This window comes from Crinia signifera, chromosome 1 (assembly GCF_055691185.1).
Source record: "Crinia signifera chromosome 1, ASM5569118v1, whole genome shotgun sequence".
NCBI lineage: Eukaryota > Metazoa > Chordata > Amphibia > Anura > Myobatrachidae > Crinia > Crinia signifera.
Window position 1 is genome coordinate 397750881 of NC_139217.1, and position 21034 is coordinate 397771914.

Genomic DNA, 21034 nt, shown 5'->3' on the forward strand with positions numbered 1-21034 from the left:
ATCTGCCCCCCCTTCAGCCTAGGTTCCATCCTGTGGTGTGCTGTAGGGAGATGATCTGTTGAGCCCTTCTGCTGCTGCCTGCAAGCAGCATGATCAAGATGGCACCACTAATGGCTGCCTAGGAACTGTGCCACTCGGCCATATGTACCCCGTGTCTCCCCTGTCTCATATTCTGCCTGGCAGCTGCGGTGACCAGTGGTGCTGCTGATGGCTGCCTAGGCGCTGTGCAGCTCGGCGAGCATGTGTTCCCTGTGTGATAACTGTACTGTCCCTAATGGTATTTCTGGCTGTTGCAGCGACCAGTGGCGCCGCTGATGGCTGCCTAGGCGCTGTGCTGCCCAGCAAACATATGTTCCCTGCGTCTAAAATCCCCAGGTACATCTAGCGTATACCGGTATGTGTTATGTATATCTGTACTGTCACTGTTTAACTGTTACCTATCTGGCTGTTCTGCACAGCATTCCAAATCTAATTCCTAGTATACGCAAGTATTACTGGCCAATAAAGTTGATTCTGATTCTCACAGCTGAGGCAGTATTTTTGTGAACACCTATCGCTGGTACGCACAGGCCGAGCACTAAATAATATATTGTTCGATAAATTGATCAGTCAGTATCTATCAATGTGTACCCACCATAACAATGTTCATGTTACTGTGCACCTCTATAGGTATGTGCAGTATAATGCGTAGTAATGACGTTTTTACAGCTTCAAGAGATCCCATTGCATGACAATGGGACATTGCCTCCTATAAGACCTGAGATGCTTGATCCCCTACATTCACTTTTTGGGGGCACTCTTGAATCACAGAACCATTGTGAATAAGTTAATACTTATTTAAGAACAATTTTTAATAAAAATTGTTCTTAAATAAGTTTTCACTTATTCACAATGGTTCTGTGATTCAAGAGTGCCCCCAAAAAGAGTTTTTATTTTTTCCTTTACCTCCCTTGGTCCTAGCAAATACTATTTGTTTAACTTAGGGGTGCACCACTGGAAGTCAATTCATCTGGCACACGATCCACAAATTGGCCATGTGTGCTCCATGACAGATATACCTCAGATTGGAGGTTCATGTTCTCACAGATCAACATAATTAATTTTTGATTCCTTTTGAGTGGTTTCTTATTACCAACCAGTGCGGTTATACTATCACAAATCCCCGTTCCCCCCTTTTCCCTCTTGTTTGAATATATCCCCTACATTCACTCCTGCTTTTATCAATGTGCTACACTACATAACAGTCCTGTAACTAGCGCCAACCACAGTATGGCGCTTGTATGAAGTAGGTTCAGCTACTATGACATTAATCACGTGACAGATGCTGGGTACCGGTTTCCATGGTGCGAGAACCGACTTCCGCCTGTCCCGGAAGTGCCCCTGGAGGAGAGCTACGGGAAGTGGGATCATCCAAAACAACCAGGGAGGGCGATGGCGGCGGAGGAGGAAGGCGATGAGATAATCGGGGAGAGGCTGCTGTTCCTCCCGGACAGACATGTCCGTTATTTCCAGCGCAGCTTGCAGGCCCTCCCCGAGCAATGCTGCACGCTGGAGACTAGCAGGTGATGTATGGGCGGGCGGTTCTGACAAGCGCAGCATCACTGCATTGTACACCGGCTGCTGTGCTGCTCTTCAAGTTATATTCACACACACACGCATTTATGTTAAGTTGCTGTTAAACACCTTCATTGTTGGAGTAACACATGCTTAGCACACAAGCTGAAACTTCTATAGGTGTGTAATAGACACAAAACTTTTTATTGCGCAAGTTCAGAACATGGGACCCCTGTGCTATCAGTGCTAGTTATTGTAACTAAGGGAGTTCCATGTTCTAAACGTGATCCCCCTTTTTTTTTATCCGGTGACACATTTACTATTTTTATATTTTTTTCCTGTTGCTCTGTAGCCACAAGTGGTTTTGTGTTCCATAGACCTAGCAGCAGTCATGTTCGACCCAAGCACACATTACTTTCAATGATAGCTTTGCAAGAACATCGCAAATTTAGCTTAATTGGGTAAATGTATAATTATTGCTATTTGGCACCACAAGGGTTCCGCAGCATCTAACAACAATACATAAATGAGCACAAAAAATAAAACCACGAAATACAGTACAAGACCATTTAGGACAAGTACATGGTAAATAAAGACAGACATATCTATCTATACATATCTATCTATCACGTGGGGAGAGAGGGCCCTGCTCGTGAGAGCTTACATTCTAAAGGGGATGGGCAGCAGACAGGAGTGATACGATGGGGTAGAAGTGAGCATGAGCATAAACAAAGGGTTAGAATGAGAGATTGCTGGATGAAGTGGGTCTTTAGAGACTGCTTAAAAGGTGGACAGTGTGTTAGAGAGAGGTAGAGAATTCCAGAGATAAGGAGAATGATGACCAAAATGTTGGAGGCCGGAACAAGAGGAAGTAACCAGTTTGCAGGAGAGGCAGTGTGCATTTACTGACTATATGGTCATCAAAGTTGTCAATTTGTATCAACTTTAATAGATAGCATTTTTTCCCTATTTTCATCTTACATCAGTAAGTAAAAGTTGCCCAAATTTAGCACCTTTGGCAGCACCACTGGTGTGTGTGTGTGTGTGTGTGTGTGTGTGTATATATATATATATATCTCAACCAAACCCATTCTTTTTCACGCAAAATTATGAAAGATTATTAGTTTGCTGCCTGTTTCCACAATACCCCTGTTGGCTGAGGGGAGTTAGAAAAGATACAAGAACAAGTGTGGAATGGCGCACTTCTCAACTTCAGTCCATAATATATTAAACAAAGTCCATAACTTGGTGTTATTTTCTTTATTAAAAGTCTTTTAAGACAAATGTGCTGTTTTCAGCCAACGCGTTTCGCCCAACAAGGGGCTTTCTCAGGGGTATCACCTGGATAAGTGTTCACTTGTCTGGCTCAGCAAGATTATTGCTGACATTAATATGTTTATTTTTAGGTTAACAATTGCATTTTTTGCACTGTCTGGTTTGGATATGTTGGACTCGCTGCATGTTGTGAACAAAACTGAAATAATTGAATGGATTTATTCTCTCCAAGTTCTTCCTACTGAAGATAGTAAGTATCTCTTTAAAAGTTATGCATTTGATCTTGCATATTAGGACATCTTTCTTTGGTTATTGTACAGAACCAAAATGGCATGTTCATTATGTGCTTTTTATGTAATTTAATGAAGTTTTTATGTCATTTACTTTAACCCTTTGAGTGCCAAGTGAATTTGTTAAAATAGGTGTGACAATTGCCAAGCAGACATTTTTATTCATCATAATGACCTGTAATGTTTACTTTATATGGGAAATAGGTACTTATGTATTATCTGGGCTCCCATGTTAAATGCACCCCATTTTTTCATACCCCTACTATCCAACTACGCATGGAGTTGATTTTATATAGTGTGGCGAGCCACCGTGCCCGAAGCGTGGCGAGGTGTCGCGGTCTCATAAGAAAAACGGGAGCCCAGATATTACATAAGTACCGGGAAATATAATCTTTTTATACGTAACATTTTTTATTTGAATTTAAATAATAAATGTGAGCGACCCTGGCATTTGTTTTTTTAAATTCAGTAGTTTTTATTTGAAGTTTTAGTGAAATTTATACAAAAAACAACAGCACTAATATAGACTTAGCAACTATATGCGATGTGTAGCAATATAACTTTGCATATTGGCATGTACAGGTATAATACACAGAGTGGAAACAGGATATACAATAACCCCTATATAGCAAGTAAGTAGCAAATCAATCAAAGCTTTAAGGCGCCATTCATGCTAGGCAGGATAACGAATTACAGAAGGGGATATTAAGAAAAAGGGTGGTTGTGGGGCCAACCTATTAGGCGCCTGTGGTGGGATGTTATGTGGAGCTGCTACTAGGGAAGGGGTTGAGAGCCCCTAGAAGAAAACAAAAATACAAAGAGAAGATAGTAGCCCTAGACAAAATAAGATAAAAAATATACAAGGTTTATTACACACAATAAAAAAGCACAAGAAATGATTAATAATGCATATGCAATGAACTCGGCACCTATTTAACTAATGATGGTCCATTCCTAGTACACCGCCAAAAAATTGGATCCAATAAAGTGTCCAGAATGCAAAGTGGGTATAGTTACCGCAGGGAAGTGTCCGACAAGAAGATAATTAATCCTTGGTGAGGAAGAGCAAATGCTGGGGTCTTCAGGTGGTCGGATGGAGTCCCGAATATTGGTGCGGAGATTGGTATACCAAATGATCTGTTCTGGAGGCGGCTGGTCTGGGCCAAATGGTAGCGATGTTAGCTTGGAAAGGTGCCAAGGGGTCTGCTCCTGACGCGTTTCGCTGTATCAGGGTACAGCTTTATCAAAGGAAAGGGGATATTAAGAAGACAGTCATCATAGAACATACAAAATTAGCCTGTATTAAGTCTAATTAAAATAACATCACAAAACAAACTAAGCAATACTAAACCCCAAAACAAACCAACCCCTTAAACGTCCCAAATCAATCCTCCATACAACCCCCACCCAGTATAACCTAACCCCAACCTAGGAAATACTTGGATCCCGGAACTATCCCTTCTCCCACTAAACTACACTATCTGTCTATAACAATCCTCCAACCCCTCCCATCCCATTCTAGATGGATGAGACATATGGGCTAATGGGGGCAATGACCTATTAGCTGCCAATTAGATACCAGTAGGATAAGGCAGTAGCAATGAAGTATAGTTCACCCCCGATTAAAGCAGATTTGCGATAATAGGCCCATCTCCAGTCACTCTTGGATGGACAGGAGAACATCCAAGATAGGCAAGGATCAGCTTAAAGCGTTTTAACATAGCCAGCAGCATCAATAGAGGGGTCTGAAAAGGAATCATGCCATCTCCATTGCTGTCTGGTGCATCGCAGCAGATAGTCTCAGGTTTATGTTTTCTCATGGAGAAGTGCATGACCAGAGCAAAGTCCAGTACAGGAGCAGACATGGTCAGAGGTTCAGTAAGCACAGCCAAATTTTCAACAGCATCTGCATCACACCGCTCAACGGTGCAGGTAAAGGATGAGATATCTCCCTGCACACCATCCAACCTTTGAAGAAGTCTAATAGAGGAGGCATAGACTGCACTCAGTATTAGCTGCACAGAAGATTCCATGTTTATGAGGAGGCAGCACACGCAGCAGGAGTTATAGGACTACCAGGAAGGTACACCGTCAGTAGTAGGGTAAGGACGGAGGAAGATGGCGGTGGCTAGCACGCCACCATGCACATTCAGGAGACCAGTAGCTGTGACGGTCACAGTGTCAGTATAGTGTTTCTCCACACCAGTAATCCCCAGATAACAATGTGAAAGTGCAGCAGGACGTCAGCAGAGCTCCGAGTCATTAGTGCAGGGGAAAACGAAAGAAGTCCCAGCGTGTCTCACCGAGGGTGTTATCAGCCTGCCCAAGCTCCTCACTCAGCCCAGTAGACATGCAGGCAAGATGGCCACAGCGCCCACTGTGCGGCCTGCGTCAGCACGTCCCAATCGAGACAACTCCCCACTCACACCGCTACACATACTAGTGAGCCACCGCAGCGTATCACCCTGTCCCGCAGTATGGTCTGGGATCAAGGCGCCAGAGCAGCCCACACTTGCCCAGCGCTGAGTCTCGCAGTGTCCGGGACCCAGCTCAGGAGGAGTCCGCAGCTGATAACTCCCTCAGATCAGCAGCCAAGTGCGACGGTGAAGCACCAGCGGGACAGCAGAGCAGATGAGTAGGACGTCGGGCACCTGAAAAAGTCCCCAGCGGCAATAGGACAGGATATAATGCAGGATTTTTGGAGGGAGCTCGGAGTATCTGCTGCCTACTCCGTTCGGCCAAGCCACGCCCTGACCCTGGCATTTTATAGCAGATATTTGAACCTCTCATAGTGATGTTGGCATTTAAAGGGTTAAGAAGCTTTCTAAAGTGTTAAGCTTAGATATTGCTCAGTGTTCCGTTTTCATCTGCAAAAAGAGATGGTCGCTGATAAAAACTAGACACTCTGCTGGGGGAAGATGCTGGTCGCAGGAACATGGTCCTGCGACCACCCCAGGGCTGGTCGCGGGAGAGCGCTCCTGGCGACAGTCGCCCCGTACACATGGGGATGTGGTTGCTCAGCGACCATATCCCTGGCGATTATGGCTGAAAACCCACATGTGTACAGGGCTTCAGTGTTTTGTTTTGGGTAATATGTTGCATTACGGGATGGGCTTACTTTGTTGCTTTGTTTTCTTTCCTCTTTGGCACCCATGTCTTGTGCCAGACTACTTCTACTGGCATCTTCTGTAAAAATTAGTCATTTGCTAACAGCAAGTGCTATAAGAAGGTATTTCTGTTCTCACAAAGCTTTTTGGTGGTGTAAGTAGCTGCTGCAGCAGCTCTTTACAGCATCCACCAATTTAATTTTGAAGAAGACTGCTTGGTAGTAAGCAGAATGCTGTGGAAGTATTTCGGGAATGGATTAAAGTGTTTGTATCTGCAGCTCACAGGTGCAGACTTATTACAGGAATAAATCAGTCTCTCAACAGTAGCGTTCTAGTAACACAACATTAGCGTTCTAGTAACACAACAGTAGCGTTCTAGTAACACAATTGTGAATACCATTGCACAATTTGGTGGCAATAATATTATGCACACACACACACGAGCTACTTATGTAGACCCACAATCCTTTTTCAGCACTGTCCTGTTTTTTATTAGCCTTTTAAACAACTGAACTAATCAGGAAAGGGATGAGGGCTGGATGGTCAATCTGTGAATGGGTGTGGTTTGCACTTTGCTCACTGAGCCATACATATAACATACACAAATGTACATCACATAATTTTTTTCCATGTGTATAGGTTAGATGTATCAAGCCATAAATTGATAGGTAGAAGCTGATTGGTTGCTGAGGGCATATTGTCCACGATACACTTTAGAAAGTTTGCTACATCTTCGTTTCACTCCAAGCTTAAGGTCCATACACCTTGGGCATACACACTGAGCGTTTTCAACTGTTTAGTGTTTCCCCCCCAAAGGGGTGGACGATTTTCCATAGCAGCATGCTATGGAAAGCCATCCACTCCACTGCTCATCTGCGGTTATACCAGCAGATGAGTGGCTGGGCTAGCAATGATTCGGGAGTGCGCATCAGCACTCACCGCTCATCACTGCCCCGTACACACTGGGCAGCTTTCGAGCTGAAGGGAGCGCAAACAAGTAAGCTGAGCTGAAGGCAGGTCAATTGCCCAGTGTGTATGGGCCTTTGAGTGCTGATAGAGCAGCGCAGTAAGTATATTTTCGGGGGACTCGTACATCAGTGATTTTACTAATTTTCTTGTTAGTCACAAGTGATAGTTAAGTTCTCTGTGATACACCTTTGGAGCTGTTATGATTATCGGGTAGGCAGAATATTGTGGGCTTGATGACTAGTTGATTTTGCTCCATGTTACAGAGTCTCTTACCCACTGAGGGGCTCATACAGAGAGATCCTGTTGCTGTATGTCCACCCAAAATCTACTTTATACATTTTTTAGGCCAACTGGATTTCTGTAATTGAATGCTTAATTACTTCCTGTAGCCCCTTTCTCCAGGTTACGGTGAAGTAGGAATTAATTCTGGTCATGCAGGAGAGTGGTGCTCACTGGCTGGGTCCATGCCTGCTGTGTCCTCTGCAAAATCAGTGAATTACCTAAAAAAGGAAATGAGCTGATTTTTTTATTTGGATCATTTTGACTTGGCATGCAGTCCTTGAATTGAAAGGATTTTTTGCAGATACCCCTTTTAAAGTGTGCATTTGTAATAATCACATTTACTTTCACTTTTGTCTCTAGATACAGTCAAAAGGTCAAAACAAATTTTTCCATTGTTTGCTTTCAATGTCAACAACTGTCAACATGGACCCCTAATTAGTATAACACGTAACCTTGCATGGCTCGCTTTGCTTGTCGTACTTTGGCATGTTTTGTTAGGGATGAAACCAGTGGGCGCAAAATAGCGGCCTGACATTGCCTGTATTTGGATCCCTCTGTGGTGTGCAAGAATTTCTACTGGGAAATTTGGATAAGTTGTACAGGCATCTTTTTTGTATGTCCTTTGTAAGCTCTGTGAGCTGATGAAATGGTTGGAGGCAGGACTGGCCATCACCTTAAAGTGGGGGGGCAGACTAGATATTGGCCAAGTGGTTTTTATCTGCTGGCACATGCTATAGGGGCATACACACGGGCCGATTTTTGCCCTATTTCTAAGCGATCTGACCAGGGGCCAGATTCTCTAAGCTTCAAAAGTGATAAAATGGAGAGTTATAAACAGCCAACCAATCAGTTCCTGTCCGATGTTTTTCAAACACAGTCTGTGACATGGCAGGTAAGAGCTGATTGGATGGCTGTTTATCCCTCTACAGTTTATCACTTTTGAAGTTTAGAGAATCTGGCCCCAGATCTCTTAGAAATGTAGCACAAACCGCTGTGTGTGTATGTCCCATAGCATGCTTGAAATATCTAGTCATCGCCCATGTTCTCTATTGAGAACATGGACAGCGACCTATCGCTCAGCACACATCGCTGGTGCAACCCTGCGTACTGAGCAATCTGATCTGAGCAATTCGGTCTTGCTCAGCAAAAAGCTTAACTTGTGTACAGTGCATGAGAAATGGACCACTGATCGATCTGTGTGTATAGCCCCAGGCAGTGGGCAGTTTCGCACTGTCTTTCCTGCTAGATTGTGGCGCTTGCCTACAGTATATACAATAGGCAAAGCACCGCACTGCGCAGATCGCCCAGCACACATTGCCAGGTGTCCTGTGATGTGCTGAGCGATTGTGCAGTCCATCGCACAGCCTCCCTGCTCCCGTCGCCTCGTGTGTATGGGACTTATGCTTTTATATTTATACTTGGTTCCCTCCAGAGAGGTTTAGTAATGGAGATAATGATTTCTTTGTCAGATAATCAATAAAAAAGGACTATAAAACTTAAGGGGCCCATACACCAGGCATTCATTGGGCCAATTGTTTGTTCTGCCAATAATGGGGGTCAGGTGGCATAGTCAAACGTGATGGACAATCTCACATTTGCTGGTTTCTACCAAAAAATGAATAGAAATGTTCTATTTTGCCGATGCCCTGAAAAACCGGTGACCATTGGAGGATGCAGATCAGTGAGATGGATCATGGACAAGCATCAAGGAATCGGGGAGTACCCCATTAGATGTATGGGCTGCATTACTTAACTTGTTCTTTATGGCTAGGGAAACAATCTGTGTGTGACTAGGGTGTCTGATGACTGCCCGACAGTCAGGATTCCGACGGTCAGTACTCCTACAGCAGAATCCGACTGTTTAAAGCCCAACAGTGAGATCTGACTAACAGGGGCTATTCTCCCTTGTGGGTGTCCATGACCCCCATAGAGGGAGAATAGAACGTGAGACGAGCCACCAAGCCCGCAAGGGGCTTGTTCACACTCCCCCCCCCCCCCCCCCCCCCTGTTGGAGCACTGGCAGTTGGGGTTCCGACCGTCGGTATCCCGATTGTAGGACCGCCATACCACACCCATGTGACTATTGCTTTATAGTTCCCAATGAGTGTAGAATATGTACCAGTAGGTGGCAGTGTCTCTTTTTAAAAGCATTTGTACTATCTGCTGCCTCTAGCTATCTGCAGTCTTGTTGGTCAAAAGAACTCTGCAAAAAAGTAGTAATTTTTCCCCTTTTGCATAGTATTTGTTATAGATTATTATATTATAAAAAACCTATTGAGTTTTTAAAATAGGTTGACAAGTTAAATGCTAGCTCTTTCTCATAGGTTTTCATGAAAAAAAAAATGTCAAGTTTTGTAGAGAGTCTGATAGGGAGAGACTATCGGAGGCAAGGAGCAGCTCGGGCAAAATTGTGGAGGAAGTAATCAGTTGGGAGAAGACAGCATACTTTTATGGGTGCAGGACCATATGCAGTCTTAGGATTTGTTCACTTTGCCTTTTTACATGTAAAATGATGCAGGAAATGCTCACTAAAAAACTCGAAGACACTGTTGCGTCCTCCCTATTGCAGTCTTGCTTTGTAGTGCTGCGTTTCTGATGCGCTAATGTACACCAACCATAGTGGTAAAGCACAATACATGAGGAACATTTTTAAATGTATAACTATATCACTCTTTTCATGCGATATTCATACCTTTTCCCAGCTCACATATGGGATCGACCCCTAAAGGGTCACCTGCCACTTACCTTAAGAATTTGCTTTCTGTCATTCCTTTATTGGAACCCTAGCATAGTGTTTGCTACCCTCGTTTCTATTACAGATTTTGCTGACAGATCTTTCGCATTTAAGGGGTGTACACATGGGCAGGCCACTGAGTGCACTGAGCGATTTTGGCTGAGTGGGATTTTCGCTATAGGCCAAATACAAATGTGCAGCTAGTCAAAATGTACTTGCCTGCACTGTCTATATCGCCAGGCGATGGCGACACTGTGGGGCCGCGCATCGCTATTGCCCGTAGTGGACACACCGGGCAGTTTTTGACTTATCTAGTAAAATCGCACTGTGTGTACATGGCTTTACTACAGGATAGGTGTGAGTAGTGATGAGAACTTTCTAGATAAAGGGCGGTATTCAATGTGGTCGGCGAGGGGGTTTGTATGGTGAGGATGGCTTTTACATGCCAAAAACAAGCCATCCTCGCTGTGTTCAATGTACGGCCGCAAATGCAACGAGTCCACCGCATTTTATCGCAAGCCCCTCCGTTTTAATGGCCACACTCGCCGTTCCCACCTCAGGGAACAGGCGAGGTGGAAACAGCGAGTGATTTGAAAAAACTGATGGTGAGCTATCGGCACTTCAATGCCGTCAGGGCATTGAATATACCCCATTGACTTACATACTGTATATGAAATCCCAGTGCTGTACTGATTCTCTCTCTGTATTCTGTGAATGTGACAGGTCTGCTTTCTAGTAATTCACCGCAATTTAAAAATTATTGTATGCTCGTCTTCTAGATGTGCAGTTAAATTACTAATCTTCTAACACTGTGATGCTTAATGTAATAATTGCAGCCTGTCTTTTAGGATCTTATTTTATTCATTAATGTGCTGACAGCCGTTCGGTTGCTAGCGTTAGTGAATTCTGATGATGCTGCAACATTTAGCTCTTCACAAAGAATGAATACATTGTAGGTGAGCAAAATAAATGGAGCTGACTAAGCAGGCCAATTTGTGTGCGCAGATAACCAATATCTGGAAGGCATACAGTGCACGGAACACACAGAGCACACAGCATAGCCCAGACCTGAGTCAGCACAATGCCACAACTTTCAAAGGAATTACTCTTTGCCTCAGGTGTCCTTGGGTTTTTCAGAAAAATCACATACCCCATAGTGTCAGGGAATGTGCTTCTTGCTAACTTTCATTTATGGCAAGATCTTTTAAAACCTTTTTATTTTTTTAACACGACTCCCAAAGTCAGTGTACCCTGCTGTGGTTGTATATTCACTAAGGACGTTCTTGCACGTTTGTGTACATTTGAGTGTGTTAAAGGTACTCCTATGAGAAGTCAGACATTAAACCTATTAATATATTTGGTACACTTATGTACATCTGAGCTAATGCAAGAGTTCCCAAATTGGGTGCGACAGATTGGTGGTCCAAGATCAAAACCAATTATTTATGGTCAATGGGGCAGCCAAAGGCAATAATGGTGACTGCCAAATACAAAATCTATGATCCGAAGCACAACCCTCTACAACCAAGCCAAGAATTCTATGCAAGTACAATTATAGATGTCCTCGTACAAGTTTACTGCAGTCTTGTGAAATGGCTCCGTTTGGCACACCAGGTCCGGTGAGACTGTTGCATCGGGCATCATCTTTGTCCATAAAGGCGTGTAGGTTACAGTGTGATGTGACTAGGACATGCCAAGAGCCTATTCTGATTTAATATGAGGCATGCATATGTGTTAGCGATTAAGGGGGAGATTCAGATACCCATAGTATTTTACATTAGAGAATGTAGTCTTAGGCTTTATTGTCAGAGGCTATTCAATTTGTAGTCTTGGAATATAGTCCATTAGTAATCTGGATTTAGTCTTGTAGTGTACATTCTAGCACCCTGCATCTTTTAAAACCAGTGAATATCCCTGCCTGAGTGTCGCTCTCTGCTGTGGTGCTTCTACCACTGGTCTGTTCTTCATATTCGTGTTGAAATACAGACCACACTGTACTAGAAGCAACACAGCAGCGAGCGACACCCCAGGTAAGGAAGATGAACTGCAAGAATTCTGAAAGTGCTCGAATGAACACTAGTCTTGGGCTGTAATGCCTGAGACTGATCGTTTAGCCTTCCAACTTCTCCTGATTGGCTTGTTAGCTTAATACGTTAATGGGCAGACTCCTTGAAATGTTCACTGATTTGTTAAATCCGTTTAGGCACCTGCTAACATCTGCATTATTGTAAATTTTTTTTTTTCCTGTCTGGTTGAGGCAGATGTGAAGAAATCCCTGATAACGCTTGGCTTCTTAGCTACTGGAAAAGCTCTGGTCAGCAATTAGCCTGCGGTAATCTATTTGAATTGCCCCGAAAAGTCTCTGAGTCTGTATCCAAAGATACAAAGTACTAGATCGCCGTGGCCATGGCTTTTTTTTTCATGCCACGTTTTGTTGTGCTTCATATACAGCATGGGTCTTCAAACTGCGGCCCTCCAGATGTTGTGAAACTACAAATCCCAGCACCCCTTGGCACAGTTTTGCTATAAGGGAGTGTTAAAACTGTGGCAAGGCATGCTGGGATTTGTCGTTTCACAACATCTGGAGGGCCACAGTTTGAAGACCCATGATATACAGACTCTGTCAAACACAGATGTAGAAGTGCCAGGTATAAAATTAATCAGCATAGTCGTCTGGTCCATACTAGTCACATTTCATTGCGACTAAAACACCTTTTCAGCAAAAACAAAACCTCCAACACTAGTGGAGTTGCATGAGACCTGGCGGCTCACTGTGCCAGACATTTCCCATTGCCAGGCGTGTTGAGGCTATATTAATGAGGACACATCTGTACTTCATTTAAGAGGTTATTGCAGAGTTTTATACATCAGAAAATAAACACAACTGAGCCTGATTCAGCATGGACAGCTTAATAGATCATTTGCAAATCGAGCGATTATCAAATGACTGTGCACGTGTATCATACGCATTGTGCAAGCACACTATAGGAAGGACAGCCAGGTGGGGTATCCCCTTTTTTAAAAGCTGCTGGTAGAATTAAGTCCCATACACACTAAATGAGTGGGGTCCTGTTGGGGTGCCGGTATCGGCAAGTACAAACACATCTGCAGACGAGGAAGGAAGCAACGGCTGGGTTGGGGCATGGTCATTGTTAACGAGGACCTCCCTTGTCTGAACATGCAGGGCGAGGGAGGAAGTCGCTATTGAGTGTACACACTAGATCAGTGGTGGCCAAACCTGTCCTCAAGATCTACCAACGGTGCATGTTTTCCAGGCAACCTGTGGATCTGTAGTAGGAATGAATGCAGCAGGTTTGAAAATGTGACCATTAGTATTGACTACAGCTGTGCACCAGCCAGGAGATCTGGAAAACATGGACTGTTGGTAGATCTCGAGGACCGGTTTGGCCACCCCTGCACTAGATGATATGTGAACAATATTGCTCAAAGCCCTTTCTGAGTGATATTATTCACAATATTGCCTGAAGTGTATGGGGTTTAAGAGCCCATTAAAGTGCCTGAATACTTTTTTCAAATACTTGGTATAGCGAGTAAGGCTAGGTACACATTAAGTAATATTTTAGCAGCGATACCATTCCACCGCATATAGGAACCATAGATTGGCCTCATTGCAGTGTGCAGGTTATTCTCCATTATTTATATGGCACCACAAGGGATACGCAGCGCCCAATTACAGAGTACATAAACGAATAAACAAAACAGTGACCTACAGTTGAATACAGTAGAGGACAAGTACAGGGTACATACACATAGATGCATCAGCAGAGGACACTGGAATAAGTATCAGCGTGGCAGAAAGCCACAGGATTTGGTGCCATCACTTTTAAGTAAAAGGAGGAAAAGCACATTAGGGAAGAGGGCCCTGCTTGTGAGAACTTACATTCTGAAGGTTCAATTGTACCTTCACATGTGTCGTCAGTGGATCACGTAGCGTGCACTAGTGTGCAATCGGTCAGTACACTGGCCACACTGTTGCATGAAAAACATAGTTACAATGTGTAGCTGAAGTAAGGCTGGATAGACATGGTTAAAGGTGAAATGGAGGGAAAAAGAAGCAGCAGCAGCAGAGACGATGGGGAAGCATATCTAATGAATTTGTTCAGGGAGTTGGAGCTGTTGTATAAAACAAAATGGGTGAAAGAGAAGTTCCCTCCCTGATCCCTAAAGGATGTTTTAACTATTTCAGATTTCCTTTGGATTTTGGCAAGCAAGGACAAAGGCTCTCTCAGATGTTCTACATAAATTCCCCTCGTGTTCTTTGAGATCATTTGAGTTCATTCAAATAAGACCCTTCTTGCCCTCTCTTCCCTCAGCACAAGTCCTTTGAGATCTCACCCTTTTTGAGTTTCGCTGTCCCCATCCCATTCATAAATGGATGTTTGTTTTTATTTTATTTTTATTATGGTTTCTTCTTTCCCGCCTCCCCTTGCAGAGTGCTGCATAATGAACGGAAGAAGACTTTCCTAATCTAAGCCCCCATACAAATATAAAACAACAAATCCGTCTTGGTGATTTACTGTTTGCATGTTTTTATTGTGTTTGACCCTGTAAAACCAAGGTCTCATTTGGTTTTGTTATACTTCTAACCTGACATAAAAAAATGTCTCTGTGCAAACTATAATGGAGGTTATAAAAGAGCAGTGTCTCTTCCCACGCTGGGCAGCGAGATTCACCAACATCTTTGGAAAGTTACTTCAATATGTTTACAACTTTGCCGTTTTTAACAAGTTCTGTAACATTGTATAACATTCAATATAATTAGTTTTAATCTTATATAGTAGTTGTTCATTAGCTGCTTTTTAAGCAAAGGGTTGTCCACCTTTCCATGAAATCAGAGCTCTGGACACCTTGTGGTCCCATTTGAATATTATCTAATCATAACCCTTGATAACTATAATTATTGTCTAAAAAGTAAGTTTTGCTGTAAAGCGAATATTTTTAGATTTTCTAAGTTTCAACCTACAGTAAAGCAAAGCGTTCTAGTGCTCCTAAGCCATCAACTGTTGCCAGCCACAGTAATGCTGGGTGCACACCATAACGATTTGGCCTCAATTCCTCCAATTTTGATACAATCTTGACCGATTGTATGTAAATTGGGAATGTTTTGCATCCGGTTCTGATCCGATGTGCGTCCCCTTTGGTCGTTTTGCAGATCCTACCTGCTGCAGTCAGGATTTAAAAACTACCCCTTCAACTGGGTACAGATTGGAATCGGATGCAGATGGTGTGCTCCAGCAAATCATGTGGTCGTATGAGCGTCTCACGATCTGCTTACGGTCATGATCGTTATAGGGTGTACCCTACATAACACAGAAGGTCTTGGCATTATAAGATCGCAGAAAAATCTCAAAGTTTGAAACTAAAAATGTATATTCTAATATGTTGTCTTAATGTCTATGTGTGAGTATAATGAAACTAGTAACAATTATTTTGTTGTCATTTTGCACAGAAACGAATCTAGATCGATGTGGATTTCGTGGTTCCTCATGTTTAGGGTTACCGTTCAATCCATCCATGGTATGTTGATTCCTCAGATTTTCTACACTTTGTAAGGCTGAACCATTGGTGCATCCTAGGAAGTACTAATGGAGCCAATGCAAAGGTGGCTGTTCTGTATGTGTGGTGTGGTCACTGTGGTTTCTGACTGAAGCGTTTCTTGTTTTTCGTAATAAACTTCTTGTTTGAAGAAGTCTAAAATGATCACCATAGTAAAATATCTAATCTTGTTGTATAACATCGCTAATCACCAGAAAATGATATATGTATATGTTCTAGTTGTGAGTGTAACTATTTATACAACTGGTGGTGGTACAGACTAATTTAATTTTTCTCACTATAGAATGACTAATGAAGTGCATTGTCTGCCACGGCAGTTCTTTAGACCTGTTTTTGCATATACAAACCTGGCCTACAAGTAAGGGTTCTTATGCATTTTATTCTATGTTCTTCTCAGGGCCATGGAGTTTACCATCCGTATGACAGTGGGCACATAGCCATGACCTACACGGCGCTCTCTAGTTTGCTGATATTGGGAGATGACTTGAGCCGCGTCCAAAAGGAAGCATGCCTTGCAGGGCTCCGAGCTCTCCAGCTTCCCGATGGAAGGTATACATATATAAATGTCCTCATCAGCTTACTACTGGCTGCGTATTACTGAGCAAGTACTATGTGACATACATGGAGCATATATCCCGAATATGTCCCTCACGCTCTCTTTCACGTCTCTGCAGCAGGTTGCCATGGTAGGAAGAAGGGGCTTCTCTGGCTAATCCAGCAGGCAGATAGGCAGACTACTGTATTTTGCAGAAATTCTCTGTGAGGATTGGTTGAATCAATCACATGGTCAGGGCTGCAGCCATGTCACAGCTTTTTGGCCTGTAGGTAGAGGTAATACTTGACTTTTAACAGGAGTAGAATGACTTTATCACAATGCGTTTTACTTTCGTGAGTCACATCAGAAAATGAATTTGTGGTTGTATGTTCCTTTTAACTTTTGGCGTATACGCTAGACATTGTTCTCCGTGGCCTTTGCAAAGGGTAGATTGGTTTTCAAGGCTAGAAATAATAGGTCTCCCCACCATATCCTCTGTTGTACGTCTTAAAGGCAGCCTGGAAAGTGCGCTACTAAGAACTAATGAGGAGAAAGTGAAATGTTGTGTTTCCTGCAGTTTCTGTGCAGTCCCCGAAGGAAGTGAGAATGACATGAGGTTTGTGTACTGCGCCTCCTGCATTTGTTACATGCTCAATGACTGGTCAGGAATGGATATGGAAAAGGCCATAGACTACATTAGAAGAAGTATGGTATGTACTTTTTCACTTCTGTAATTGTTGTGTTTCTTGTTTATATTGTTACATGCTTTAGTATTTGAGTTCACAGGGAAAAAAGTCACACACACGTGGAGGTGATGTGATCTGGTGGAAGCACAGGTCAGCATATTGGAATGTATTTCCCAGGTACCTAGCCTGCTCTCTGTAATAAACTGGAGTCTATATATTGCAAAATGACCTTTAGCTTAGAGATATTGGACCAGATGGGCACACGAATCCCACCATTACTGTGCTTCCATGTGCAGTGGATCTGCTGAAATTCAGTATGTTAATGTCTCTGGGTTTTGGACTGAGGTGCTCATAGTTAGCATCTTGAACGCACCTTCTACATCAGACAGATATTGGTCACACCAGCTGTCATCTAAACCAGACACGCCACTGAAACAGATGCATCACACCTGGGTTTAACTCCCCCCCCCCCCCCCCCCCCCAGACACTGTTGGCATCCAAGTCCTCACTGCAGCTGCAATCTCTAATGCATCGGAATACATGTGCATTGAGACTGAGGTATGAAAATGCTCATATCCTCATTGGCATTGCATCCACCTCTGAATTGGGCCAAATGTCATTTAACCATCTGTAAACAGAATCTGTCATTATAGAGCCAAAGTACCATTTTAAGTAGACCCTTGGGGGCAGATTTATCCGCGTGTCATATACTGTGTTGGTGCCGCAGCTCCTAAAATTAGCCATAAATGAGAGCAATGCCATTCTAACCAGCCAACTATTGTAGTGAATGGTCTGTCCTACTGCACATGGGCAGTCCTCCTACGATCAGAGATCTCGGAATCCAGCCCTGCATCATTACCTTACTGATTTCATGTACAACTGGAATTAAGTCACAACTGGGTACATAGTCACTTTCCTTTTTTGCTTATTTCCAGTTTGATCCTATCTGTAAAGTAGAACGTTTGTTCATAATACTGGTATCCGTATGTAGAGCTACACAAATGAGGCGCGGTTTCCAAAATAGCCAATATATTGTGTGATCATGCAAATGCAGAGTCCTTCTCTTTAATATGTATTTTTAGATCTTGTGTGTTTTGCATGGCGCTTACAAAGGTAAATGCTAAAATACAGGCTCAGTGTAGCATTGTGTTACTTATTGCATAGACAATAGGGTACTGTGTGTTTGGTCATCCGAATCCATTTGCAAATCACTTATGGAACGGACATGTATGATATGATTATGACAATGTCCTAATTTGCAAATTACACTCTAGTATGGAAATATTGTCATGGAACAATGGATATCGTTGTGGTGTCTGGGCTTTAATGTGCAACTAAATATCTTTAATAGCTTTAATATCAGGTATATTTTCCTAACTTGGCTCAAAGTTCTGGCTAAAAAGTAATGCTGTTCCTGTTTTATAGGTTTAGCATATTCAGCTGGGTACACACTATGCAATGTAACTAATGATGCAACAGTCGTTCCAATTTTACTGAATCTCATAACTCACTATATAGACGAAGGATTGTATCCAATTAATTGCTGCTACCGTAAACTATGTGCAGTTGGAGATGCTACACGATATGCATGACATTGTACACTGCTTTGTCCCAACTGACAAGTAGCACAGCAGATTGAAAGATGTAATGAATGACTGGGTATCAGACTATAACATGGTCAATCCAATCTGCATCGAGACAATGGGCCTGATTTAGTTCCATTCGCAGGCTGCGATTTGCAGCCCTGCTAATTATTGAATAAACGCGAATGCAATGTTTCGTAGTGTGTATGCGCAATGCCTTCTTGCGAAAAAAGCCAGCGACAGCTTTTGAACACTGGCTATTCGCAAGATGATTGACAGCTGCATGGCATTTGGGGGCGTCACCCGGCTGTTTTCTGAGAGTGCAGGCAGATCCCGTGTGTTTTCAAGGAAGGCCGATAATGTTAGCTCCGGCACCAAACTCCCCAGGATCATTGCAGCGCTGAGTAAGTCTAAGACTACACAGCTGCTGCACACGGGTGTGGGGGGAAAGTCCATTCAATGCTGAGGGGTTGCACTGGGATTTCCCCCTATCGTGCAGGTTTTCACGCCATTAAATCAGATCTGAATCAGGCTCAAGATACTGAATGACAGATCTTATAGTATATACCCAACTTTGGCTGCGATCAGTTCATTGTGCTACAGTTTCACAAAATGTAAAAGACAACTCCTATGCCTCTATAATTTGACTTAACTTTTTGTTTTCCTTTCTTTTTTTTTATACGTATAATTTCAGTCGTATGAGAATGCACTGGGTCAAGGAGCTGGGTTAGAAGCACATGGTAAGGTTGGAGATCTGCATTGCGTTTGCATACTTGCTGTGTTTTTGTGGTAAACTAATGTATGCTGCTTTTTCTTTTTGAATACTCTGAAGTACAGTACATCATAGAAATATAGATTGTAGCGGCAGATCAGAACCACTTAGCCATAGCGATGACCACAGCTCCATCCTGTTGTTAAATGCTGGTTTTATTGTAGTCCTAAAGCAGTGGTGTCAAACTCATGGGCCTCCAGCTGTTGTGGAACTACATGTCCCAGCATGCCCTGCCACAGATTTTATATAATGGATTGCTAAAACCGTGGTAGGGCATTCTGGGACGTGTAGTTCCACAACAGCTGGAGGACCATGAGTTTGACACCACTGTCCTAAAGCAATTGGACTGCTGCATCCATTCACGTTCTTTGTTTGGGTGCCGGACGGCTCCAGTCGGGATTCCGACAATCAATACTCCGACGTAGGAATCCCGACTGCTCCCTCGTGGGGGTCCACGACCCCCATAGAGGGAGAATAAAATAGGTGGCGAGTGCAGCAAGCCCGCATGGGGCTTCATTGCGCTCCCCACGCTGTGCAGTCGAGATTCCAACATCTGACTAATGACTGTCGGGTAATTATAACACACTCCTTTGTTTACTCCACAGTTGTACTAATACTGTTTCTTTATTACACTAGTTTACTTTTCTTAAGAAGTAAGAGCTAGAGCGAGGTTAGATGTAGGGATAGGGGAGAAATACTCGCCGGAACACTGCTTCTACTCCTGGCCACTGGGAGAAAGTAATAAGCTTCTAGGCCCCCAGGGTTGTGGACAGTTTATCATGTCAACATATCATCCTGCTCAAAATAATGAACACTCTCATACTAACTGTCAGCATGTTGACCTTTTCATGTCGGCAGGATGGCTCCTGACAACTCTTACCTTGCGTTGCAGCATTATTTGATATTTACATGTGGTGTGGAGTAAAATAATTGGTCTGTTATCTACTTTGTGAAGGCATTAATATATTTTTAACCTGGATTTTATTTGTATTTCAGTAACCTTTACACAGACACTAGGTGTAACCTGACCTTAGATAGATGGCATGTAGGGTGTACTGCTTTGTCTTCACAGAGAAATAAACAAAATTGGAATGGGAGGCACCCACTAGCTTATGCAAAAACTAGGAATTGTTTGTTCACCCACACTACTACTACCACAATCACCCCATACAGTCTTGTTGTTTTATCAGATGGGAACAAATAACACCCTAATATATTCTACAAACCGGTGACAGAAGGGAGGACATGTCAGTTCTGCTTCATGTGCTACGTCTCCCTGCTTTAGCAATATTAACAAAACAAGTTCTCTTCTGTTGCACTCAACACTATGGTATTTTACTGTATTTCAACTATGTTGTGGTTGGTACAGGGCCATTGGTCTGCTAATGCAGTATGTGGGAATGTGAGATTTTCACTTTCCCCTGCTAAGTTACTAAAGCTTTATTTTTTGTATGCCCAAAACTGGACATGGCTTATCTGTACAAATGTTACATAAAAAAGGTTTGCGACACAAGTCTCCATTTATCAGAATGCTCTCTCTGTACATAAACGAGTCATACCCTGTCTGCCTGTGATCTGTCACATATCTATCCTCAAGCTTAATATACACAATGTAAAGCTGTGAGCAGGTGAAGATCTTATGTCATCTAGATACATATAGCTCCACAGCA

The 21034-nt window shown here is 43.0% G+C and overlaps 1 protein-coding gene across 1 annotated transcript in view; it reads left to right on the top strand.

Moving 5' to 3' along the window:
* The first annotated feature begins 1326 nt into the window (after positions 1–1326).
* PGGT1B (protein geranylgeranyltransferase type I subunit beta) overlaps positions 1327–21034 on the top strand; it is a 34228-nt gene continuing 14520 nt past the window's right edge. Inside the window, exons 1-6 of the mRNA XM_083151641.1 lie at positions 1327–1562; positions 2961–3079; positions 15682–15749; positions 16186–16337; positions 16901–17033; positions 19287–19332. Coding sequence (XP_083007767.1) covers positions 1432–1562; positions 2961–3079; positions 15682–15749; positions 16186–16337; positions 16901–17033; positions 19287–19332 — 649 coding nt within the window. The 5' untranslated portion in view covers positions 1327–1431. The remainder of the gene's footprint in view (positions 1563–2960; positions 3080–15681; positions 15750–16185; positions 16338–16900; positions 17034–19286; positions 19333–21034) is intronic.